Source organism: Folsomia candida, unplaced genomic scaffold (assembly GCF_002217175.1).
Source record: "Folsomia candida strain VU population unplaced genomic scaffold, ASM221717v1 Fcan01_Sc003, whole genome shotgun sequence".
In the NCBI taxonomy this organism is placed as follows: Eukaryota; Metazoa; Arthropoda; class Collembola; order Entomobryomorpha; family Isotomidae; genus Folsomia; species Folsomia candida.
Genome location: NW_019091195.1, coordinates 10,960,066 through 10,982,284, shown reverse-complemented (window position 1 = coordinate 10,982,284; position 22,219 = coordinate 10,960,066). Strand labels below are relative to the sequence as shown.

Sequence of the window (22,219 nt, the reverse complement as noted above, 5' to 3'; positions counted from 1 at the left end):
TATATCGACAACATAACCTCACTTAAATTCTTAAAGTGCACATGTATTTTATTTTAACAGTACTTAACTCGATTAAATCTCTTTTTATCTGTATTCATATTCATATAAAAACGTATGGATTATAGATTGTGTTGATGTTCTCAACAAATCTTTTTGGGTGAAGTGGAAGCGTGCAATTGGTAGATGTTGCGGTGTAGGCGGGCAGATTGTGCCGTCTGTTTGTCTACATTCTTATTCTACGTGTATTTGCCACTTGGTTTGACATATTCACGCAATTCACTGAGCGAGCAAGCATTAATAAATTTTCCAGTAAAGAAGGAATTTGTTAATCGACTAGTAAAAAGTCTGAACTGGAACATTGCCAGCAACAATTTAGCAGGATTAGAAGTCGCTTTGCACTTTGGACATAAGCATTAATTTTAAGATAAGAGGACGTTGAAAGACAAGACGATGTTGCGGACAACGGTTGGAGCGGTGTCCTTTCTGCTCGTGTCCTCCTGGGCGTGGAGCGGCGCCCACGGGATGTACTCGTCCTCCTCCGACGTCGTCTCCCTCACCTCCACAAACTTTGACCGCCTCGTGAAACAGAGTGATGCTGTGTGGGTCGTCGAATTCTACGCCCCGTGGTGCGGACACTGCAAGTCTTTCGCAGCTGACTACTCCAAAGCTGCCACTGCGCTCAAGGGTATTACCAATGACGAACTCGTCGATACTTTCTTGAATTTGTGCTTCATTTGTGCTCCATGCTTTTGTCTCATTGCATTTAATTGCGTATTAATGTAGTATTCTTAATTCCATTTTAGGTGTTGTCAAAGTGGGTGGCGTTAACGGCGATGAAGACAAAGGCCTTCTATCTCAGTACAAGTATGATTGTATACATAGTTCGAATCATATCATTAAAGCACATCAAATGAATTTAGTTTATGCATATAAATATTTCAGTGTTGGAGGGTTTCCCACCATCAAGATTTTTTATGGAAGCAAAGTATGTACATATTATTAATTAAGGCATAAGTATTACAAACAAAGAAACGAGGCAAAGTATGGAATTAAAAATATTTTTTGTTCTCTGCAGGTGATCGATTACAATGGTCCAAGAACGGCACGAGGGCTGGTTGATGAGGCATTAAAAGTGGTGAAAAATAAGGTTGACGCTAGTTTGGGAGGCAAATCTTCTTCCGGAAGCAGTGGTAGTGGTGGTAGTGAAGGTAATATTCAATTATTGAATAAAGTATACAAATTTAATTCACGATGTATAATTTATCTGTTATAGATTCATCCAAGGACGTCGTAGAGCTAACGGATTCAAATTTCCAAAAGAAGGTCTTGGACTCTGATGAACCATGGTTGGTTGAGTTTTTCGCCCCTTGGTGCGGACATTGTCAACGGTTAGCACCAGAATGGGCCAAGGCTGCGACCGAACTGAAAGGGAAAGTGAAACTTGGAGCAGTTGATGCTACCGTTCACACTTCACTCGCCTCACAATATGACATCAAGGGGTATCCTACCATAAAATTCTTCCCTGCTGGGAAAAAGTCCAGCTCGGATGCAGAAAACTACGAGGGAGGTCGTACTGCGAGTGATATTATCGCTTGGGGTACCGATAAAGCAGCTGAGAGCGCTCCCCCACCAGAACTGCTTCAAGTCGTCGGAGAGACTCAACTTTCCAAAGGATGTAACGATCATTCTCTTTGTGTCGTTTCTGTTCTCCCACATATCCTTGATTGTGATGCAAAATGCAGAAATGCCTACTTGGTAATAACTATTCAGCGGATAACTAACTTTTGTAAATGCATTATGCATATAATTATCACACTGCCTATTCATCATAATTAGTCAAATGACAGGATTCTTAATTTGATTCAATGACTATATTTCAGGATGTCTTGAAAAAGGCTGGGGAGAAATTCAAGCGACACAATTGGGGCTGGCTTTGGTCTCAAGCTGGTGATCATTTGAACTTGGAAGAGGCATTGGACATTGGAGGGTATTTTTACTAATTTAATTGAAATTTTAAATGTTCATAAAAAAGATCCATTTATCTGTACGTAGTTTCGGCTACCCTGCAATGGCCATTGTAAATGTCAAGAAAGGTAAATACTCACTATTTCGTGGATCATTTTCCAATGACGGGGTTGGAGAATTTCTCAGGTAGGTCAATATTTAATATTGTAATTCATAATGTGTTGTATTGTAGTTTGTAGTAATAATATTTCCAAAATTCAGAGATCTTTCATACGGACGAGGATCTACAGCACCACTAAAGGGTGCAGCGTTACCAAAAATATCCAAAGTCGATCCCTGGGATGGGAAAGATGGCCAACCACCTGTCGAAGAAGACATTTCTTTCGATGATAAAGACGAGCTGTAAAAATACCTAATAAGCGTGATAGTCTGAACATTTTTTTTCATGAAGTATGTTGTTATTTATTTGATCCGACTGTTTTAAATCATTATATTTATGTCTAAAATTATCATTATTCAAATTGTGTTGATGTACAATGTAGCTTAATTTTTGACAATTTGCATTTTTGAGGATTCAGTTTAACCAGCCGTCTTGTCTTATAGGAAAAATAGCATTGCCTTCATACTTCTGTACTTTTATAGATCAAATTCACTAGTTGATTATATCCTTGATGATCCAGGCACAGTACATACGTTCAATGAAATATATTGTACTTTTACAATCTGTTCAATAATACGTTTCATATGGTGATAATTTTTGTGCATATCTGTCATTGCCCTTCCTTGCTGAATGTTTGTCTAATACAGACACGACGTTATTAAGCGATAAAGTCGGGAGTGCATGGGCGTTCAAAACATATATCATATTGCATGCAAGAATCGTAACATAGACGGGCGATGGATGACTAATCAAGTAATCATTAGTCACTCTGTCACTAATGTGAGAAATGGTTGAAGGAAATGATTGGACGTTACATGAAACTGTTTATCGGACTTTTATTTTACAAAAGGGGTAAATAAAGTCCAACTTGAAAATTTAAAAGTATTAGGGAGTAATAAGTTCGAGAAAAAAATGAGAACAAATACTTTCCTCAAACAAACCATTTAATTTTATCTAACCATATGAAATGAATATAAACCATTAGTTTTCGTGTATGCAACATGATCAGCACAGCACACAGTTGACAGTACTTCTCCGTGTTTGCCTTCAAGTATGAACTGGACTGTCAACTTGTGACTGTATTGTGTGATCAAATTACAACTTTTAACTTTAATTTGTGCTGGTTGGTAATATCTAGATTAGTCGTCTTTACTCTTTAAGAGCTAAAGAATTTGTAAAGAATACTCCTATTTATAACTACTTAGTCATACGTTACGTTATTTATTGTAGATTATTTAATTGTGGGTGGATGTTTCTGCGTCGTACGTAATTCGTAATATTCCAGCATTCCATTTCCGAAAATAATTAAGCACTCAACGATAATCTTACTTTAAGAACCGTTATTAAAGTTATATAATATCACTCTATTAAATATGTGGAGTCGGAAGCAATTACTGATTGCTCTTCTCATGGTCACAACTGGTTCGTTAAATACACTGAGTACAAAGTAAGTTAACAAAATATACGGTGAAAATATATGAGAAAGTGATAATTGCAGCACATAATAATAATGTGGATGTCATTTATAATTGTAGATGGGCCGACACGATGCAATCAAAAGGGTCAGATGGAGTATTGAGACCATTTGCGCATCCCTATTTGCAAGCCTGCTCGATGTTCCTTGGGGAAATTATGTGCCTTATTGCATTTAGCATAATTATGTTGTACAAGAGACGAAGATCGGTAAGTGGTGTCAATTTTACGTTATTCATAAAGATAAAATGCAAAGTATTTAAAATAAACGCTATAGGGAGAACTTGACGACCTGGCACCACTAGTTGATAATAGCCCATCATTCAGTCGATGGATTTTTCTGCCCCCTGCCCTCATGGACATGATTGGTGCATGAAAACTAACAACGTGCCCCTCTTATAATTATGTAACGTTCTTCTTGTTACTTTATTGTTACAGCCACCAGCACAATGTATGTGGGGCTGACGCTCACGTATGCGTCCTCCTTCCAAATGCTGAGGGGAGCAGTCATAATCTTCACTGGCCTTCTTTCGGTGGCCTTTTTACATCGCGTGCTAGAGTCCATTAAATGGCTTGGGATTTCTTTCATCATTCTTGGACTGACGGTAGTAGGAACAAGTGACTTTATTTTCAAGTCCAATGACGACTCGCGAGGACGAAACAACATTATCACGGGTAATATTTAATTTTAAAAATGCTTGTTTTACTATTCTCAACATATTCGATAACCTATCATTTCAGGGGACTTGTTAATTGTGATGGCCCAAATCATCACTGCTTGTCAAGCAAGAAAAAATATATAAAATGATATATGTATGTATGTAAGTAATAGGCATAAATATTATATGATATAGATGGTGTATGAAGAAAAGTTTATCAACAAACATAACGTTCCTGCCTTGCAAGCCGTCGGATGGGAGGGTGTGTTTGGGTTCTGTACATTAGGATTCCTTCTCATTCCCATGTACTTTATCCCTGTTCCAAAACCTTTTGGAAGTAAGTAGTACTATATTAATCTAAATATTTTCAATCAAAGTGAAGAAAGCAATAATGAATGATTACCAGATCCACCCCATTTTGTGTTGGAGGATGCCCTGGATGGATTTGTTCAACTAGGAAACAATCCAAAGCTTGTCTGTGCTTTTATTGGTTGGTAGACTCATTCACCGTTTTGTGCAATGCTAAAAGCTCGTTTCAACTATCTACATATTTTCCCTCTCTTCAGGAACAATCGTTTCCATCGCCTTTTTCAATTTTGCTGGTGTATCGGTCACAAAAGAATTATCTGCAACAACAAGAATGGTATTGGATTCAGGTATGCTCAACTACTAATACAACAGCCGAGAAACTTTTATGCAACGACTATGCATTATTATTATTTGTACTTTAGTGAGAACATTAGTGATTTGGATGGTTAGTCTTGCTGTACAATGGCAAACATTCAACTACTTACAACTCATTGGATTTTCGTTCCTAATCTGCGGAATGTGCTTGTATAACAATGTAATAATCGTCCCAACTTTGCAACGGTGTGGTCTGGTCCCAGCTCCTCGCCGTTTGTTCAGTGATCCTCCAGATGCACTTTTTAACCCTACCCCTGCTGCACCCCCTCAAGTAGTAATCACACAGAATTCAGAAACTATGCACGAGTCTTAAGTCTTAACTTGTCAATTTTAGTGATTTTGATACGAAATCGATTCAAATAAAAATTAAATTATCTAGAATAGAACGACTTTGGAACTGGTTTACGTACGATCGTCTTATAGAAATTATACACAAAAGTCTGATATTTGTAAATAAAATTACTTTTATTAATATTTTCCGTTTTATCAAATTTATATTTTTTAATGCATATCAGAGGTCGACTTGAATTCATTATGAATGGGCATTCATTGATTTTATAACAACGTAAAAATAAACTTGTGTATTTTTATATAGTTTCAAAGTGTCCAATGGAAGTAAGGATGTATGTAATAGGTATCGTTTACGTAACTCTAAACAAATTATAAGCTGGATATCCTTCAAAAGATTTGAAGAACCATAAAATCCATTGCAGTCAAACCTAGTAGTTTTAAACTACGTTGTAATAATAATTATAAAACAGGATTAGAAACATGTACAATTAAACTACGACAATGACACAATCTGCTGAACACAAAGTCTAGGGCGAACCTATTCATCTTCTTCAGTTTTAGATTTTTTGCTCTTCTTTTTCTTCTTTTTTGGAGGTTCTTCTGCCTCTTCAACAGGAGCAGGAGGATCTTCAACTTCTTCTTCTGGCTCCACTTTCACTTTCTTATCTTTCTTCTTTTTCTTCTTGGGAACTTCTTGTGTCTCTTCTACCGTTTCACCATTTCCTTCCTCTGTGGAAAATGAGGAATAATTTTGTAATAAATTATCGTAATGCCACATAATTGAGCAAGTAAATACCTTCATCATGTTGTCGTTTTTTAGTCACGCTGGAATCTTGTGATCGTAAATATTGTCGAACCTCGCTCTTATTATCGTACTTCTGTGGTGTAAACTTCTTTTTCATTGCTGACACTGCCCGTTTGTCCCCAGTTTCCAGTTGTCGGATTCTAGCTTCTAGATAGGCACGATGCTCAGTCCCCAAAGCTAAGGAAGTTTCTTCTCCAAGTGCATCAACTCTAGCCGCTAACGCAGCTTTGGCTGCCAGCATTCTTGATGCCTATAATAAATACAAATACATGATTCAACTACGAAATATAAATAAATAAATGAATTATGAATTCATGTCGAATAATAACCAAAACTCGCAAAATCAGTAATGTATCATACCTTTCCCTTTAATTTCGTACTTGCTTGACCAACTAGTTGAGCATGATAAATCAGTCCATATTTGGGAGTGTCCTTCTTAGTTTTCAATGCCCTGAAAAGTGCTTTCTCCGCTCCAAGAATCTGAACGGTTGAAGCTGGATGCTTGGCCAAATTAATGAGGGTACCGGCATGAGCAATTAATCTTGCACCAACTAGTTCACCGACAAGAACTGTGAGATTGGGGGCAATCGCCATCATTCGGTTCTTAAGATATTCGTACCTAAAGTAATCGTTATCAGTTAAATTCATTTAATCATCCTGATTGGTTGAATGGCATATTAATCCTAGTTTAAAAGTCTTACAATTGAGTGCGGTATTCGGAAATTTCTAAAACTTGGTCGGCTAAAAATGAAATATTTTCAATGTCCTCATCAGAAATTTCAGTTCCTGAAATATTATAAGAGTAATATTATCATCCTCACAAGTGTAAAGAAATTGTGGGTAGAAGGCATACATTTATTTATTTATGAATAAATAAATTTAAAAGTACCCATTGAAATCTCAGCTGCTTCTTTTAATTTCTCTTCCAAGTCTTCTGGAAGGATTTCGGAAAAGTCTGTCGTTTTTGCATTGTGTCGCATTCCTTAAATAAGAATAAGAAGAATTAAAAAGTTAATTAACCAAACAAGCAAACATAACATACAATGTGTACCATACTAAAAAAATCAATCAGTAACATACCCATAAGTTTGATCACTTTAATAAATGTTACGTTATCTTGAATAAGTTTAGTAACTTCTGGAAAGTGCCAAGAGTACCATTCCTTGCACCTCATAATGTAATTGTTAAGTTCCTTGTCCAAGTCATCCAGGAGGCTAACGGCTTGCACAATCATCGTGTCCACCTTATCCGGACTGAACTTTAACTTGTATCTTCCCAAACTGTGAGCCAAACCCAAAGACATGGCTGCCATTTCACTAAGAAGTAAAAATAATAAACCACACATCAGTATTCAATTATGAATGGAATGCAATTTTCAAGATATCACACCAATAGCATATAACATAAATACTGACCTGCTGGGAAGACTTCCGATAAGAGAGTCCGCTTGGGATCTGATACACCTCATCAACTCTAATACGGCAGTACTAGACATGCAACTAAGACTCATTTTCTCCTTGATGGCTTTACCCAAATTGGCATCCGCCACGAGCAACTGGTCTTGAACGTCTTTTGCTACCAACTTTTTCAATATTTTCTTCAAGGGCTTTGAAACTTTTCCCTCAACTGTGGCCGTGGCGGCTGCAAACATAAACAAATCATTATCATTTCCAGAACTTAGTTCTTCGAGATGCAGATGCCGAGTTGTAGTCATAAACTTTACAGATAATTGATAATAACTTTCATTGGGTACTGTATTCGCATTAAGGATCGATACACTACGATTACGGTTCACCAATTATTATATTACTATGACCTAGGGACTAATGGGCAACTCCCAGATTGAAAAGATGATGGAGAATGGATATGTGCAACTTTGATCAAAATACTTTTTACTAAATTTACATTTACTAAAATTTTAGTCTAAAATACTTATAAATACAAGTACTATTGACATTATCTAAGCTTGTACGTACCAGACAGGGCATCCGTCGTGTCTACAAACTTTTCAAAGAATTTTAACTTGACTCTGTTTGACACAAACAAAAGCATTATTAGTATTAACCTTTATTTGATATGTTTAATATCACTAATCTTACATTTTACTCGCTTTCTCTGGGGACTCAAAATCTTTATACAGATTGTCAATTTCCTCTAACGTATTGTCTTTCAGCAACTACAAAAATAATATTAAAACACATTTAAGAAGAAGATTGACAATTGGCGACATCATTCATGTATATGTATGGATGGTGGATGGTTTCAATCATCCGTAGACCTCTTAAACTATCTTAAACTCGACACTCACCTTGAAGACGGCATAGCCCGCAGCCGTTTCGAAAAGGACCAACATTTTGGCAGTGTCCTTATTTCCTTACAATTTCGAAATTATGAACTCCGGAACCTAAAAGAGGAGCGAGATTGCATGGAGAGAGAGACGCACGAGTTGAGGGCATGGAGAGTCAGCGAGACTCGTGCTCAAACTCAGACCAGGCTCGGAGCAGCATTTAGCCACACACTTATTCGGTGTTGCAGTCGTCTTTGTTTTCGTCACAGAATTAGAGGAGTAATACTATATTACCTTTCGTTTAATTCGAATTTAAATTCGCAGTAAATTAGCTAATTAAAAATTACCCTATTTATTTAGAGATATTAAACCAATTTAATTATTTTACTAATCAGAATACATTTTTAGGATTGCATGTGTCATTTGTCTATGTTACGATTGGTTGTCGACAAAGATTAATATTGTGCATGTACACGTGCAATTCGTTGAGTATATATGAGTTGGAGTTAGCCAGTTGCATGCAAGTTGAGTTGTGTGTAACACGTTTAGATTGAAATTATCGTTTTATTCCAAGTTATGTCAAAAGACGCTAACGAGTTATGCCCCCTATTCCTGTCCTTAGTAAACCATGATTGAGAAAATAATGAAAGGATGAAACATTTAACACCATTTAGGATGTTATTGATGACTGAATTGGTCACAGGCGCGTTTTCAATTAGCAAAAAAGAGATGACAATCACATTAAGCTGGGCACGTGCACAGTACAGTGAAGCACTTCGAAATACAAATACACTTCAATCTACAGAAAGAAGAGTGAATGAAGATGAGATTTGCATACTGTGTTTGTTTTCAATCCAACCTAACGCTAGAGAATCTCGTCATGAACTGTATGTATTTGTACTTTTAAGCACTCCCCATTAATGTTCACCAGTCAATAAATTACAGTTGATTAGAAGATCCCATATTATTGATGGGATGAGCCCTGATGATATGATGTCACTTTTAAATATGAAGTTCGAGGACAATAAATATTACGCAGAGAAGAGAACTTCAAACTCCCAACTGCAGCAACACCTAATTTTCTCAGTATTATAATAGTTGGGAAATTTATCCCCCAATTATTTCATCTGTATGCATTCATGTACTGACTAAACCTTGGGTAAAATGAACCTTTCCATCATTCTGTCATACTTTAGAAGAAAATCGGTAAATCATAGATCAATTTAGATTTATATATTAACTGTGATTACTAGTGATTAGAAACTTACTAGAAGTTTACAGAGTAAAGATAAAACCACAGAGTTAGACTATATATCATAATAAAACATTCGTGATTAAATACAATCAATAGCCATCTAATTAATATCCAAGTTCCTTTATGACGTTCTTGCGACTACGTCAAGAACTACTCAAATACTTATTACTATACATATGTGGACTTTGTTTTTTTTATACTTTACTATGATATTATGCTTGTAACGTGATCCATGTAATTCTGAAAAATAATTGTGTTAATAGCGAAAAGAATTTATAAAATCTCATATTTATTTTAATAACTGAAGTCCTACGTAGTACTATATACTATATGCACTGTACATATGTATGTACTACATACTATGTAGTATGATATTACCAGGACTTCAAACAAATGTCCTATTTGCCCCATTCCATACTAAAGTAACCAAATTTTAGCGAAGTCGGGAAAGTTTATGCTCGTCGGATGGGTTATCTAAGACAACTGAATACAGTCAGACGATTGTCTGTCCTCATGTGCCCTCAGCGCGGAGGGCCCATGAGGATAGAAGCTGACTTCTGCGGCCTATGCATTGAATACAAATAACTAACCGATAGATATTTGTACAGTGATTTGTGCGGCCTATGAATTCGCAACATGATGTATGTGCTTTCTCTCTTTCTGTGAATAACTCTGTGAACATTTTCGTATCCTGCGTCCGGACATCTAATTTTCAGTATGGACACTTCGTCATTCGTGTTCATCCGTCTGTCTTTCTGCCGAGCCTTATTAGTTTCAGCAAGACTTATCAATCGTTGGTTCTTCAACGACGATATGTAGTACGGGGCAAATGAAGAATATGCTCGAAATGGGCAAGATCGGTAGCGAGGTTGACTATTTGTCATTTTAAAGAAATTTATGATAAAAATGCCACAAAATATTGATCAAAGGTTCTCAAGAGAAACTGGCAAATGTTTTCTAAACTAAGAAAGACGCAAGCCATCGACTGGCTCGGGCTATATCAAGTCTGCTTTGTATTTACATATGTGGTTTTGTTAAATTAGATGAGATGAGAGCAGAGAAACGCCTACGCTTCACCTTTTTTGCCTGTTTTTGACTTTTGATTCCACTTTCCTGAGATTTAATGTTAATCGCCACGAGAGAGATAGAGAGACGGAACCGCACGTCCCCCATATCCCATCAACAATAACTTTGATTTTGATTACAATTTTTAATCTGTGTGTAATAAATGCAAATGTGATAATAGGGAATTGAATGGGAAACTACGAATTATAATAGCTCTCTAAGAGTCGGGAGAAATAAGGTGCTGGCGGAGTCATCGTCAGAGAGTGGTCAAACTTGATTCTCGACCCTCGTTCGACTCGACACATTTACAAGATTCGCGTAGAAATTAATTTAGATGCGCCTTTAATTGTGTTTCAAGACATTATTCTCCATTCTTAATTCTAGCAATATATTTTGTGTAATTTCATGCCATAGCCAGTCTCCATCACTTTAGTTGTACAAGTTGTTCTACCCCATCCCCTGGGGCTCAGGCGATAAAGGGTTTACAAAACTTAATGTGTTTGTGTAGGACAGCGCAATATCTGACTCAATAATAATAACAGCAAAAATATAATGCGTCGTCTTTCCTCATTTCTTTCTTTCCATGCCAGATACAGCTAACAGCCAGCGAACCAATGCTAAGCAAGTTCTCAAAGTCCATATTTTTAATTGGACATTTGATATAACTCGGCTATCTCGAGAGTCACAACAGATAAATAGCCCCAAATTTTCTACGTTCGCAATAAATTACTTTTCCCATTCTTTAATACAAAGTCTTCATCCTCCTTAATATTGCATTTGCAGATAGATACATACATGAGATGTGACGCATGATAAACGGTGAAAGAGAGAGAGAGAGAGAGACCTATGTCATGTGTGTACGCAGTGTATCAAATATAATAGAATGTAGCCGTGCAAGCTCATAAAATTTTATGATCATAATTTTCAAAAAGGGACGAAGAAGGATAAGAAATGGACAGCCCTACCAATTCATGCACGCTCAATGAATTATAATATTTTATAAGACGAGATCGAAGACCCACATTATGCGTCGAGGTAGGGGACCACACACTGGTTGGTTGGTTGTGAGCACCATGTACACCGAGTAAGCAAACTTTTATTAATCGAAGCATGGACAGTCAAATTACTTCATAATTATCAGGTTATAAATGTTGCCAGCAGCCTGAGGAATAAATGATGATGCCGTTCGATGGATGCATTAGCGTTGGGCCAAATGTTTCCCTGTAATGTGTGCACGAATCCATGCAGAAATGTCATCAGATTTACTCCTTTCCTCTTTAATTGCTAATTGACTCTGATTTGCGACTCTCCTCGAGAGTAAATCTCTTGTAAATTGATAATGTTCTTAACATACTCGCACTGCATGTATGATAACACATCGAGACACAACCAAATCATCATTTACTTTCAATTTGTGTGCGAACATTCTTTACAATATTTGCAGAGTGATTTGATGGCTAGTATTTGGTTTGTTAGTGGTTGCAGTAGATCATCACCCGTCGACGTACCGTGCTGTCGTCGATCATTTGTTTTTTGCATCTTGACATGTTTACTTTTTCATTTCCACCTCCTCCTCTGAGATGCTGAGGAGTTATTAATTATTATGCTTCACCTCTCACCCCAGCACATGTACAAGTCCCTTACAGTGACGATGATGATGGTGATGACGACGGTAGTGTGTAGCGTGACGACTAATTAATAAGTGATGATCAAAAACCAATCCGTCTTCTTCCCATCGAGATAAGAATTCATTTCTTGACGTCTCGTGGAAAATGTACAGCAGCAGAGATTTCAGTCAGAGATTGTTTGATGCGTAGTATCAGCCAGTTTATAGCGTGAGTGATTTCCAAGATGGTGACAGAAAACAATTAAACAAGGCGAAAGCGGTTGTACATAAGTGCATGAATGAAACTGAGGTGACAATGGGCATTAATTTACACACTTATCACTTGGGTGGACAATAAGATTCATTAGCAGCATATTGTGGAGTCCAAACGTTGCGTTGTTTTACTTAAATGGCGAACCTGCGGGTTTGCTGGAAATTAGTGATGCTAAAGGTTTCAGGTGGATCCTACATTATTATATCTCGTTGGGTGGACTTGGGTCTAACAATAAGACTTAAAATCCATGACTTAAAAAAATCTCATGTTCAACAGTATTCAAAATTTTTTGAGTTTGGTCATAATTTAATATTTCCAGAAAATCAAAATAATCCCATAATAAAATCTGAGAAACATGATCAGATTGACCACAAAAACACTGATGTTTTATTTATTAAATGCATTAATAAAAGAGCGCATCACCACAAGCAGCACAACGAGGTCAGCTTAGGTCATTGTCACAACTTGACTCAACTCTTTGGAGGAGTTTTGTGAATGAGACTGAGATTTATAGGATGTTAGAGACGTTCATGGCTTCGTTTCACTTTATTCCATGCAAGTAATAAGTTAGATATGGAAGTGGAGGAGTGAGTGCGTCTCATAATTTAAACTTGTGTTAATTATTTGGGAAGAGTAGACTTTTTAACAAAACTGTCTGCCCCCATACACCAAGTTGCACATTATTTCCAGTTCTACTACCAAGTTCAAACCGATGTAAGTACATGTTTAAATCTCTTACGAAGGGGACGCAGACTAGGAAGACGAAGATGCTCAGGGAGGTTGCTATCTTCTTCTTGTGAATGAGTAATATTTTTGCTGATACACACACACACCTGGGCGCTGTTAGGTCCTCGTAGCCGTGGTCAAACCTTTGCTAAAGCTTACTCATCTGAAGCAGGAGGATTGAAGAATAGTCAAGCCAAGGGATCGAGCATGTAATAATAATACCTATTATTATCATCGTCCACCATACCACCAGCCAAAGCCAAAGATCATCTCACCCTAGAGTCAAGACGATGAGGAGTAATCTCATGTTGTTTAGCAGCGTGTTGGTCTCATATACCTGTCTTGTATGGTTCCTGCATCGCCGAGTGTCTACAATCTAGCAAGTGTTCATGTAATGCACTGTTGTGGTGCTGGCCAGACCACTTTACTTTCGTGCACATTGTTACTCTTTTAACTTACTTGGGATGGAGAAGCTACGCAAGATGGGAAAGAATCAGCAGAAGTTTGCTTTGTTGTTGGCCGGACGGTGGTTGATAAGAATGTTGGAGGGTTGAGAAATGGAACTCAAGAAACAAGTTTTCTCCAGCAGCAACAGGAGAAGAAGTGGTGAAGAAGATCTCCATTCATTCAAGAATATTTTTTGTGGTTCTTTACACTCTTCTTCTGTAGTGAGATAAGGCAATTGACTGTCCGTTTCACCTCTCAGTTTATAACTGGAAAGCATACGAGTCAGAGAGATCATCCCGTGCCTTGGCGTGAATGAAGAAAGATCGACGACGATGATGACGACGACGAGGTGTTTTTCTAAATCCTCTTCCTCGCTCGTTCATCCATTCATTCATAAAATCGGGGGGCACAAGTCAACAGATGTCCGTTTCTCCGTCCACGCTCGTTTAGTGATCTCGTGAACAATTGGGAAACTCAATCTCGACCGAGTGTAAAGTGTATAAAGAAAGAAGAGAACTTGAGAAATATTATGCACATATCGTCGTGGTGCTTTAAGAAATAGTGTGAGCAACAACCAAGTGACTTCTAAAATAGGTTGAGATTGTACCGTTGAATCTTTATTTGGCAGGCAATCCAAAGTGAAAACACAAGAGATCATGATCAACAATAGGAACGAGAATATGCAGTGATGTGACGCAGGAATATACTGCGTCTCACGTATGCATTCACGAATTAAAAGTGGTGGAAAATCTGCTGGGCTGCAGTATTTAGTAATTGCTAAAAATGTATGAATGAGACTTGTGATAATCTGATAAAGTGAGTGCCATGAGCATTCAGGAGTATGCAGATTTAATTATGGATAGTGGTAGTTGCCCAATGTCGTTTTGCATGGAGTTACCCGACGATGACCAAATAGTGCCCCAAATTGACCTTCTGACCTCAACTGATTCTTCCATTCTGGAGACCCACGGCGGCTTCGGCAACGGCGGCGGTCAAGCCGTCAATAGTCATTCTGGTCCAATTCAGAACAATTTTGACATTGGATTCGCTTCACATCAGGTACAAATTTATGAGCCACCATGCACTCTCTACTCATGCCCAGACTACTGCATACACTTATGCAATCATAACTGATGATGATGGTACGTGTATGTAATCCATTTGATTCCTATGGAACTCACAATCAGTTGAAATTGCAAATTAAATCTCTGCATACACACTAAAAATTGTCACTCTTATGAAAAACCTTTCCTAGGATTTCCTAGTTTCATAAGAAATCTAAGGTTAAGGAACGTCTTAAACAGCATGAATGTGCACGGCAAAATAATGTGACCAGTGATTTTCATGAAAATCCGTCCTTATTATGATAAACCTACAGTGCAGACTCCATATAGCCCGAGTCAGGGACATAGTCCCTGAATCAATAAGTCAGAGCCCACTTCTAATTTTTTTCCGACCGACATAATATCACCAACTTCCGTGTTGTGGATGGTTAAAAGTTTGTTAGATAGTTTCTACTATTTGGTACCAAATTTTTGAATTAGTTACAAATCATGTGCCTTGACCACCATGACCAGTGGGCTTCTTTAACATCATGAAGTTCTAAGCTGTATGCATGTACTATCCAACAGTGGTTTTCACTTTTTCAGCCTCCATATCAAATTTCAGCTCAATATAACGATTTTGAAAAATCAGTATGGGTCACCCGATAGGGTCACTCTGGTTGCACTTTGCTCACTTTTAACTTCATATTCTTTAATTAGAAGCCATTAAGTATCATTGTGCCGGATTCCATCTTTTTAAAGCACTTTATAAAAATCGGTATGGGTCACCCCATAGGGTCGCTCCTGATAACAATTTTACCAATATCATATCATATTCTTTCATTAAACCCCATAAGCAACCTCTCCACCAAATTTTAGTTCGATATGATGGTTTTTAAAAATCGGTATGGGTCACCCCATAGGGTCGCTCAAGATGAAAATTTTTCCAACTTGAAGTCATTTTTATCTAGTAGGAGCCATTAGCAACCTTTGTGCCAAATTTCAGCTTTCTACGACAATTTTGAAATTTTGGTGCATAAGACCCCACCTACTCCGATGACCCCCACCGGTCAATCACTGGACCGATTTCGCCCATCTTCGAACTCGTTTCCTAATTTTGTCCAATATGCATGTGGTAAAAATTTCAAGTCAATCGGTTCAGCCGTTTTGGCTCTATCGTGCCGGACAGACAGACGGACAGACAGACAGACGGACGGACATGACGGTTCCATAAGCCCTGACTCGGGCTAAAAATTAATTTATTAAGAAGAAATAATGGGATATGGCGTTGTAAGTGAATGTATTTGCTGACAACGTGCTTCGCTTTTAGAGCAATCACTTGTCAGGTTTCCTTTAGTGAGTATATTTTTTATGAGACCATTCATTCATAAAAGTTGGAAGCCAAAGCAAAAGTCACACATATACACACTCTCCGTCATAATCGGCGATGTACAATCTCAGCAAGATTTATGAATAGAGTGGGCACTCACTTTTCTTGCCGTAATGGACTCATTCACATATTCCTCATTCACAAAATGGTTTAGACAGAGATACCAGAAGACGAAACAACACAAAGTACAAGAATAAACAGCAGGACACTTCCTCTGGCTTGAGACGTCATCTTCTTTGCTTGATGAAGGGCAGAAAATTTGTAAATGAATGAGATTTAACCCTTTTTTAAAGAAAATGTTGGGGAATGTGGACCAGCATACATATGTATGAACAGGACATGTAGAGTAGCTGGCTGGAGATGGCTGAGGAGGACGGAAATGTGAATGTGACTGACTGGTTGACTTAAATTACCAAGATTAAGACAATCCTCAAAGTGTAGTGACTTGCTTTTCCCACATTATCTGATAGAAAGCAAGTCACAACAACTGTCCACTTTCCACTTTCATGCGCATAGAGTACATAAAAATTAAGTTATGCCATTTAACAGAATAATCTGTTTTTTTTCGTATTGAAAAATGCACCAAGGCACAACTAAAAATAAATGTGCGTACAACTCCTTAAAACACTGTGCATATTCATTTCTCAGGATAAACGCGATCTGGATATCTGTTTTGAGAAAAAACGTGACACTCAGCACCATAATCAAGCCATGATTCCAGAAAGTCCGCAAAACCAGCATTCAATGTCACTTAACCAGAGAATGATGGTCCCATCCGCACAACAATCCCACACCCACCAACACCAAATGTTGTACTCCTCCTCCTCTCAAGTCCAAAATCAATCTCTCCTGTCCGCAAACCAATTCTACGATGACAATAATTTCCTTCGACCCAGCCCAATGACTTTGCCTCCTTGGGAAGATTTCGTCAAAATTGAGCCCAATACTCAAGATATGTTTGGAGACTTTGGTTGCAATGTCCCCATTTCCTCTGGTGGAAGCACCCTTCCCTCAATTCTGGATGACATGGGGCAATCTTCACACCAGCCATTTACAGTCCCTTGCATGGTCCACCCACCCACGATAGGCCTGGGAGGGATGCAGGACCCAAATAACCCCAACCTACCACTCCACAATCAATATAGATATGCCACCTTCAAGATGAATTATCCACATTCACCTTTTCAAAGAAATTATCACCATCCCTCACATTTGCAGCAAATGCAAGAGTCAGGTATGACTCCAAAGTCGCGATATGTCCTAAGTCGCATCATATTTTTGTGTATAATTGATTTGTAGAATCTCCTGTTGTGGCCGAAGTGTTACCTCGCAGAACACCTCCCCCACCGTATTACAAAGGATCCTCAGGTTTGGAAAAACGAGTCCAGCAGCAGCAGCATCCGCCCCCACCCACGATAGCCCCAGCCCCAGTGGAACCCCTCACCATCAAAAGTCCCAGTGCAGCAGGAACTCCTCAGTCTCACTCCACTCCGCGATACAACAGGAGGAATAATCCTGACCTGGAAAAGAGACGGTAAGGTTCTTTTGCTCAACTTTCTCTTTGTTTGCATACAAAAAATAATCACACGTACTAATGATGTTCTCACTTTTTTGAACAGGATCCATCATTGTGATTTTCCTGGTAACCACTACCACTTTCACTCACATTGGGCGATTCCATGATGAACTTTTAATTGGTATTTTGTGTCATCTTTAGGTTGTACCAAAGTGTACACGAAAAGCTCTCATCTCAAGGCTCATCAACGCTTGCATACTGGTGAGAGTTTGATATTAGATATAAGAAAGCAACTATCTGGGAGTATAATGGTGTAAGAAATTTCAAAATCGGAGTAAAATTGGATTTTTGGCGTGGATTTGAGTGAATGAAAGCTGGAGTGAAAGCTTGGCACCTTTGAGTGGTTGTGGCGGGCGCAAATGTGGCTATGGAGTCAAACCACTGCAGGGTTGTTGTTCATTCATGGGGCACTATAAAATATCCAAAGGACATCGAGATCCGTGAATTGATAGTACGCAACCTCCCCTCCTTAGAGAAAGTTTTCTCACGAGTTGGTCGCACGTTGCCCCAGGGACAGTCATGCTAGTTCTTCTCAATCGCATCATTAATACTATGCATAGAATACCTTCCACTGCGTCACATCTACAACATGAAACCTCTTTTCCCTTGAAATTTTCCATAAAGTTTGATGGTGTATGAATTGCATGAAACAATCAAAACGTCAATAAGCTCGGGAACATACATATATCAAAAATTAATTGGAGTTGGCAACATGACAGTTTGAAAATAAATTTAGTAGTTAATTCGTTGGCAATTGCACGTTGAAGGAGCTGTAATAAATTAGTAAAGTTAATCTGGAAGCTATGTATTAATCGTTTTTCCTTTTCCCTTTCCATTTATTCCATCTCTCTCAACAATCGATACTACACAGACTTATGTACATGAGGCCAATTTAATCGATATGCAAAAAAATCGCTGGCTGGGTTGACGTTGACCCAAGATTTATGAGTGAATCAATTATTGCCAATTCATTTACGTATGTGTTGTGATGATGCTAACGTTTGACCATATCATCAGATTTAAGTGACGGAACTTTATTGCGATGCTGAGGTGAAGTGATTCGTGATTCATGAGCAAAGCTCTCAAAATGATTTGGTCCTATGCAGCTCACCAAAAGCAATGAAAATAAATGATTACACGTTTCAAATCGTGAGGGACTGAGCACTTTATTATCGCAGAAATTGAATGAAAAATGCATTTGATTGCAAACCTCTGGACCACGGATATTGGCTGGGCGGCTGGTGGTGATGTCAGTTAGTTGGAAAATGATCAACCAAGAGTAAAATGCTTGATAAGTATACATACACCATCTTATGTACAACTTCTCAGATGAGCACATAGCAAAATAGCACTCGCAAGTCAGTGATTTTCTTAAAAACCGGTTTACAGAGTTAAGAATAAAATGAGCAATAAGGGACGAAATTATTATTGGGAAAAGAGCGGACCATCCATGGTATATGCAATAAGCTCAGTCAGAGGCCCTTATTGAAGACCTTGCTGTCTTTGCTATTGCATCTTTTAGCTGTACATGCACATACGTAAAATACGTGTATATCTAATCTGGCCGGATTGGCAACGTCCCTAACATCCCCAATTTGTTCAGAATTGAATTATATTGATTCGATGTTTGGTGATTTCATGATTGCGTATTCCTTGCAACCTCTAAGCGGAATGATGTTTATTGTATTTTGTGAGATTTTATTGATTGTTCTGTCAAAGATAGACCTGCTGTTGTACTTATAGTTAAAATGTTTGACAACTTGATTGTTGTATTGACATGTGAACTGTACATGTGTTACTTTATTAACAGGCGAAAAACCTTACCGATGCCATTTTGATGGTAATTTTGACCTTTGATGTTTTATAACTGCAGCCAAAGAACAATTAAGCTCATTATAAATGTGAACTTTTTCCGATGGATAGGATGCTCTTGGAGATTCGCAAGAAGTGACGAGTTGACCCGACATTATCGCAAGCACACGGGGGCGAAACCTTTTAAATGCAAAGTAAGCACCGATAATTTGGTTTAATTTCTACGTAATTGTTTTCATTCGCTAAGTTTGTATTTTCCATGAAGGTATGTGAGAGGTCTTTTGCTAGATCGGATCACTTGGCATTGCACATGAAGCGTCATTTACCTAAACCAGGGAAGAATCAAGCTCATTTTACCACGAGCAGTGCCAACCATCACGGGAATTGAGGTCTGAGTACGTAGTAGAAATAATACCAACCAACACAATCAGCTTTACCTTACTTCATAGGAACAATTGTTGTTCTCTTGTCCTCATAAAATACCAATGCGTACAGATAAGATTAATTTATCGTTAGTTGTAGTCATCATAAAGTGTGAATTCTACTTGTGCCATAATTGTCTTATTGTAATGAGATGAAATTTTCGTGTTTTCATTCGCATTTAGAATAAGACAGAATAATTGGAATTTTAACGAGTGTGCCAGAGTCCAAGACTCCAATCTCCAGAGAGAGTGCCAATTAACCGTCCATTATTAAGTTACATACATACATTTTGAAGTGGGAGACAATACATATTATTACCGACAGAGAGAGGCTATTTAGCATTATATCACCACCACCACAAACTTTTACATTCGTACATTTTAAGATGAAGATGAACAAATTCTCTTGTTCCATCTAATTACGCTTTTGCATTTTGATATTTTCTAGTTGTTAAGTGAAGACGTTATTTTTTCAAGAGAATAATGATGTGATGTGATGAATAAATCAAGTAATTTATAAAAGATTAAAATCATATAGATAAATATGATTACAATTCTGACAACAAATTGACCTAACAAAGTTTTATAGTAAGTCATAAAATAAATCTGATGCCATTACATGTGCAATATTAAAAGTAAACGAAAACACGTCACAGTTTAATTAAATTGTTGACACCTGTTGTAAGAGATTATTATTGTCTTATTTATATAGAGTTGTGCCCCAAACAAAACTGGTCTATAATTAATAGCTAATATTTTACCTGTTGATAAGAAAACACCTAAAACCTGATTTATACAGAGTAAGGAATTAATGAATCTTGGGGTAAAGTATAAAAGTTCTTGTGCATTGATAGTTGGTTAGAGCAAATAAAATCTCGCCTCGTTTCTCGTTATGTCACAACAGACAGAGTGAAATTAATGGAAGGATGATGATGCTAGTGTTACCAATATTTTGTACAAAATCACATTTTATGAAATATTTTACTTTTGCACCCGTGTCCATCTCATATACATACATTGTTTCTTATGTATTATTACGTATGTACGTTGCAGAAGAGGTTACCCGAGCATACCCGCAGCGTATTGTTTTGCTTGCAGGGATGTCTGTATGTTATTGTTATTTTTATCATTATTGTCATTATTATTGTTATACAATTTATTTTTCTCAACAACATTTTAGACTATGAATTAGAGCTTTTAGTGTAACCGAACATATTATATATTCCCACATCCACACAATGTACGATACATTCGATGTGGTATGAAAAGCCACGCAAATAAACGTACTGTGCCACATCAGTAAAAAAAAATGAGCAAAATATATCAAGACCAGATTATTAAAACCTTAAAATAATACGAAGCACACTCTGATATTAACTTTTCATCATCATTTCATTCATTGCATAGAGTTCTTGGTCAACTTCACGGTTATTAGCATATAAATTGAACAAGTTGTCTCAACCAACTCTTGCCTGCAGTCCCATTATGCTGAGACTCTACTATACGTGAACAATCTTGCCGAACTAATATAACCATTTCGTAATTCTTTTGCATTGCTGTTGCTACAATGAGAGGCATCTTACTCGAGTTTGAGTTAATTTTTTATTTGGTATTTGTATTTCTTGAGACTGGTCGGTGCAGATTTCATTCATGAATGGACGCAGACGTATGTACATGCATACAGACATCTCCCTCTATAACCAAGAGCAGTTCCACCTCCTACAAGATTTTCGGCTTCTTCCACTTCATTGAGAAAAATAATTCTCTCCGACGAGATAGAATATATGTACACGCATATAATAATCAACCAGCGATGAAGATGATCTTAAGTGTATACAATATACATGCACCTGTGTCTCCCTTTCCATCCAGCAGCATCGGCTAGCTCTTGCTAATGCACGAATCTGATGACGATGCTTGTTTTGTAGGGATTGTAGAGCTACATACACGCTGTGTATCACTTGGAATGACATCACCCGCATCATCATCATGGAGTAGAATACGTGACCCTCTCTCACAAGAATAAGCATCAATTCTTGAAATTAATCTTCTTCTTGTGATTGCAAGTACATTACATTACGGTGGATGCTACTCCTACTTTATGTATATTTTATCACTCTGGTGTGCAGCAAGCAGCACATTCATTTGTCATGTCCAAGTTGAGACTATTACTCCCCCAACTAACTAGCCCTCAAGCATAATTCATTCACAAAACTCGTCTTGGACTTTTTTCGTCTTCGCAGTGACCACGAAGAAGAAGTCAAAAAGTTAGGCGAAGG

General features: G+C 37.7%; 4 protein-coding genes across 4 annotated transcripts; 3 read left to right on the top strand and 1 right to left on the bottom strand.

The window, feature by feature from the left end:
• Positions 1–230: 230 nt before the first annotated feature.
• LOC110847239 (protein disulfide-isomerase A6 homolog) lies at positions 231–2,713 on the top strand. The gene is made up of 8 exons (XM_022094139.2): positions 231–685; positions 804–864; positions 943–985; positions 1,076–1,208; positions 1,274–1,755; positions 1,881–1,987; positions 2,053–2,151; positions 2,227–2,713. Exons 1-8 carry the CDS (start codon positions 451–453, stop codon positions 2,369–2,371), a joined length of 1,305 nt encoding a protein of 434 aa, XP_021949831.1. The 5' UTR covers positions 231–450; the 3' UTR covers positions 2,372–2,713.
• A 399-nt stretch (positions 2,714–3,112) lies between these two features.
• LOC110845816 (solute carrier family 35 member F6) lies at positions 3,113–5,415 on the top strand. The gene is made up of 9 exons (XM_022092328.2): positions 3,113–3,572; positions 3,661–3,808; positions 3,876–3,966; positions 4,037–4,273; positions 4,340–4,383; positions 4,453–4,594; positions 4,664–4,747; positions 4,824–4,913; positions 4,989–5,415. The coding sequence occupies exons 1-9, from the start codon at positions 3,499–3,501 to the stop codon at positions 5,252–5,254; spliced, it is 1,176 nt and encodes a 391-aa protein (XP_021948020.1). The 5' UTR covers positions 3,113–3,498; the 3' UTR covers positions 5,255–5,415.
• Positions 5,388–8,506, bottom strand: LOC110845815 (nucleolar protein 58). The gene is made up of 10 exons (XM_022092326.2): positions 8,346–8,506; positions 8,137–8,213; positions 8,014–8,066; positions 7,453–7,678; positions 7,118–7,353; positions 6,927–7,019; positions 6,739–6,823; positions 6,398–6,656; positions 6,029–6,287; positions 5,388–5,961 (listed from the first exon to the last, which is right to left on the bottom strand). The coding sequence occupies exons 1-10, from the start codon at positions 8,388–8,390 to the stop codon at positions 5,771–5,773; spliced, it is 1,524 nt and encodes a 507-aa protein (XP_021948018.1). The 5' UTR covers positions 8,391–8,506; the 3' UTR covers positions 5,388–5,770.
• A 5,004-nt stretch (positions 8,507–13,510) lies between these two features.
• On the top strand, positions 13,511–21,253 carry LOC110846468 (dendritic arbor reduction protein 1). The gene is made up of 8 exons (XM_022093235.2): positions 13,511–14,756; positions 16,779–17,364; positions 17,430–17,664; positions 17,750–17,772; positions 17,848–17,907; positions 19,517–19,546; positions 19,630–19,712; positions 19,784–21,253. The coding sequence occupies exons 1-8, from the start codon at positions 14,523–14,525 to the stop codon at positions 19,904–19,906; spliced, it is 1,374 nt and encodes a 457-aa protein (XP_021948927.1). The 5' UTR covers positions 13,511–14,522; the 3' UTR covers positions 19,907–21,253.
• The last annotated feature ends 966 nt before the right edge of the window (positions 21,254–22,219 follow it).

What these genes read in the sequence shown, in the direction of transcription:
- LOC110847239 (XM_022094139.2), top strand. Translation starts at nt 451, where the DNA reads ATGTTGCGGACAACGGTTGGAGCGGTGTCCTTTCTGCTCGTGTCCTCC. An exon ending in AATGCAGAAATGCCTACTTG is followed by an intron (nt 1,756 to 1,880) that starts GTAATAACTATT and finishes ACTATATTTCAG; the next exon opens with GATGTCTTGAAAAAGGCTGG. An exon ending in GGGGTTGGAGAATTTCTCAG is followed by an intron (nt 2,152 to 2,226) that starts GTAGGTCAATAT and finishes TCCAAAATTCAG; the next exon opens with AGATCTTTCATACGGACGAG.
- LOC110845816 (XM_022092328.2), top strand. Translation starts at nt 3,499, where the DNA reads ATGTGGAGTCGGAAGCAATTACTGATTGCTCTTCTCATGGTCACAACT. An exon ending in ACGAAACAACATTATCACGG is followed by an intron (nt 4,274 to 4,339) that starts GTAATATTTAAT and finishes CTATCATTTCAG; the next exon opens with GGGACTTGTTAATTGTGATG. An exon ending in TGTTCCAAAACCTTTTGGAA is followed by an intron (nt 4,595 to 4,663) that starts GTAAGTAGTACT and finishes AATGATTACCAG; the next exon opens with ATCCACCCCATTTTGTGTTG.
- LOC110845815 (XM_022092326.2), bottom strand. Translation starts at nt 8,390, where the DNA reads ATGTTGGTCCTTTTCGAAACGGCTGCGGGCTATGCCGTCTTCAAG. An exon ending in CACGACGGATGCCCTGTCTG is followed by an intron (nt 7,679 to 8,013) that starts GTACGTACAAGC and finishes TTATGTTTGCAG; the next exon opens with CCGCCACGGCCACAGTTGAG. An exon ending in ATCGGAAGTCTTCCCAGCAG is followed by an intron (nt 7,354 to 7,452) that starts GTCAGTATTTAT and finishes TTTACTTCTTAG; the next exon opens with TGAAATGGCAGCCATGTCTT.
- LOC110846468 (XM_022093235.2), top strand. Translation starts at nt 14,523, where the DNA reads ATGAGCATTCAGGAGTATGCAGATTTAATTATGGATAGTGGTAGTTGC. An exon ending in TTGGATTCGCTTCACATCAG is followed by an intron (nt 14,757 to 16,778) that starts GTACAAATTTAT and finishes TTCATTTCTCAG; the next exon opens with GATAAACGCGATCTGGATAT. An exon ending in CCATCATTGTGATTTTCCTG is followed by an intron (nt 17,773 to 17,847) that starts GTAACCACTACC and finishes TGTCATCTTTAG; the next exon opens with GTTGTACCAAAGTGTACACG.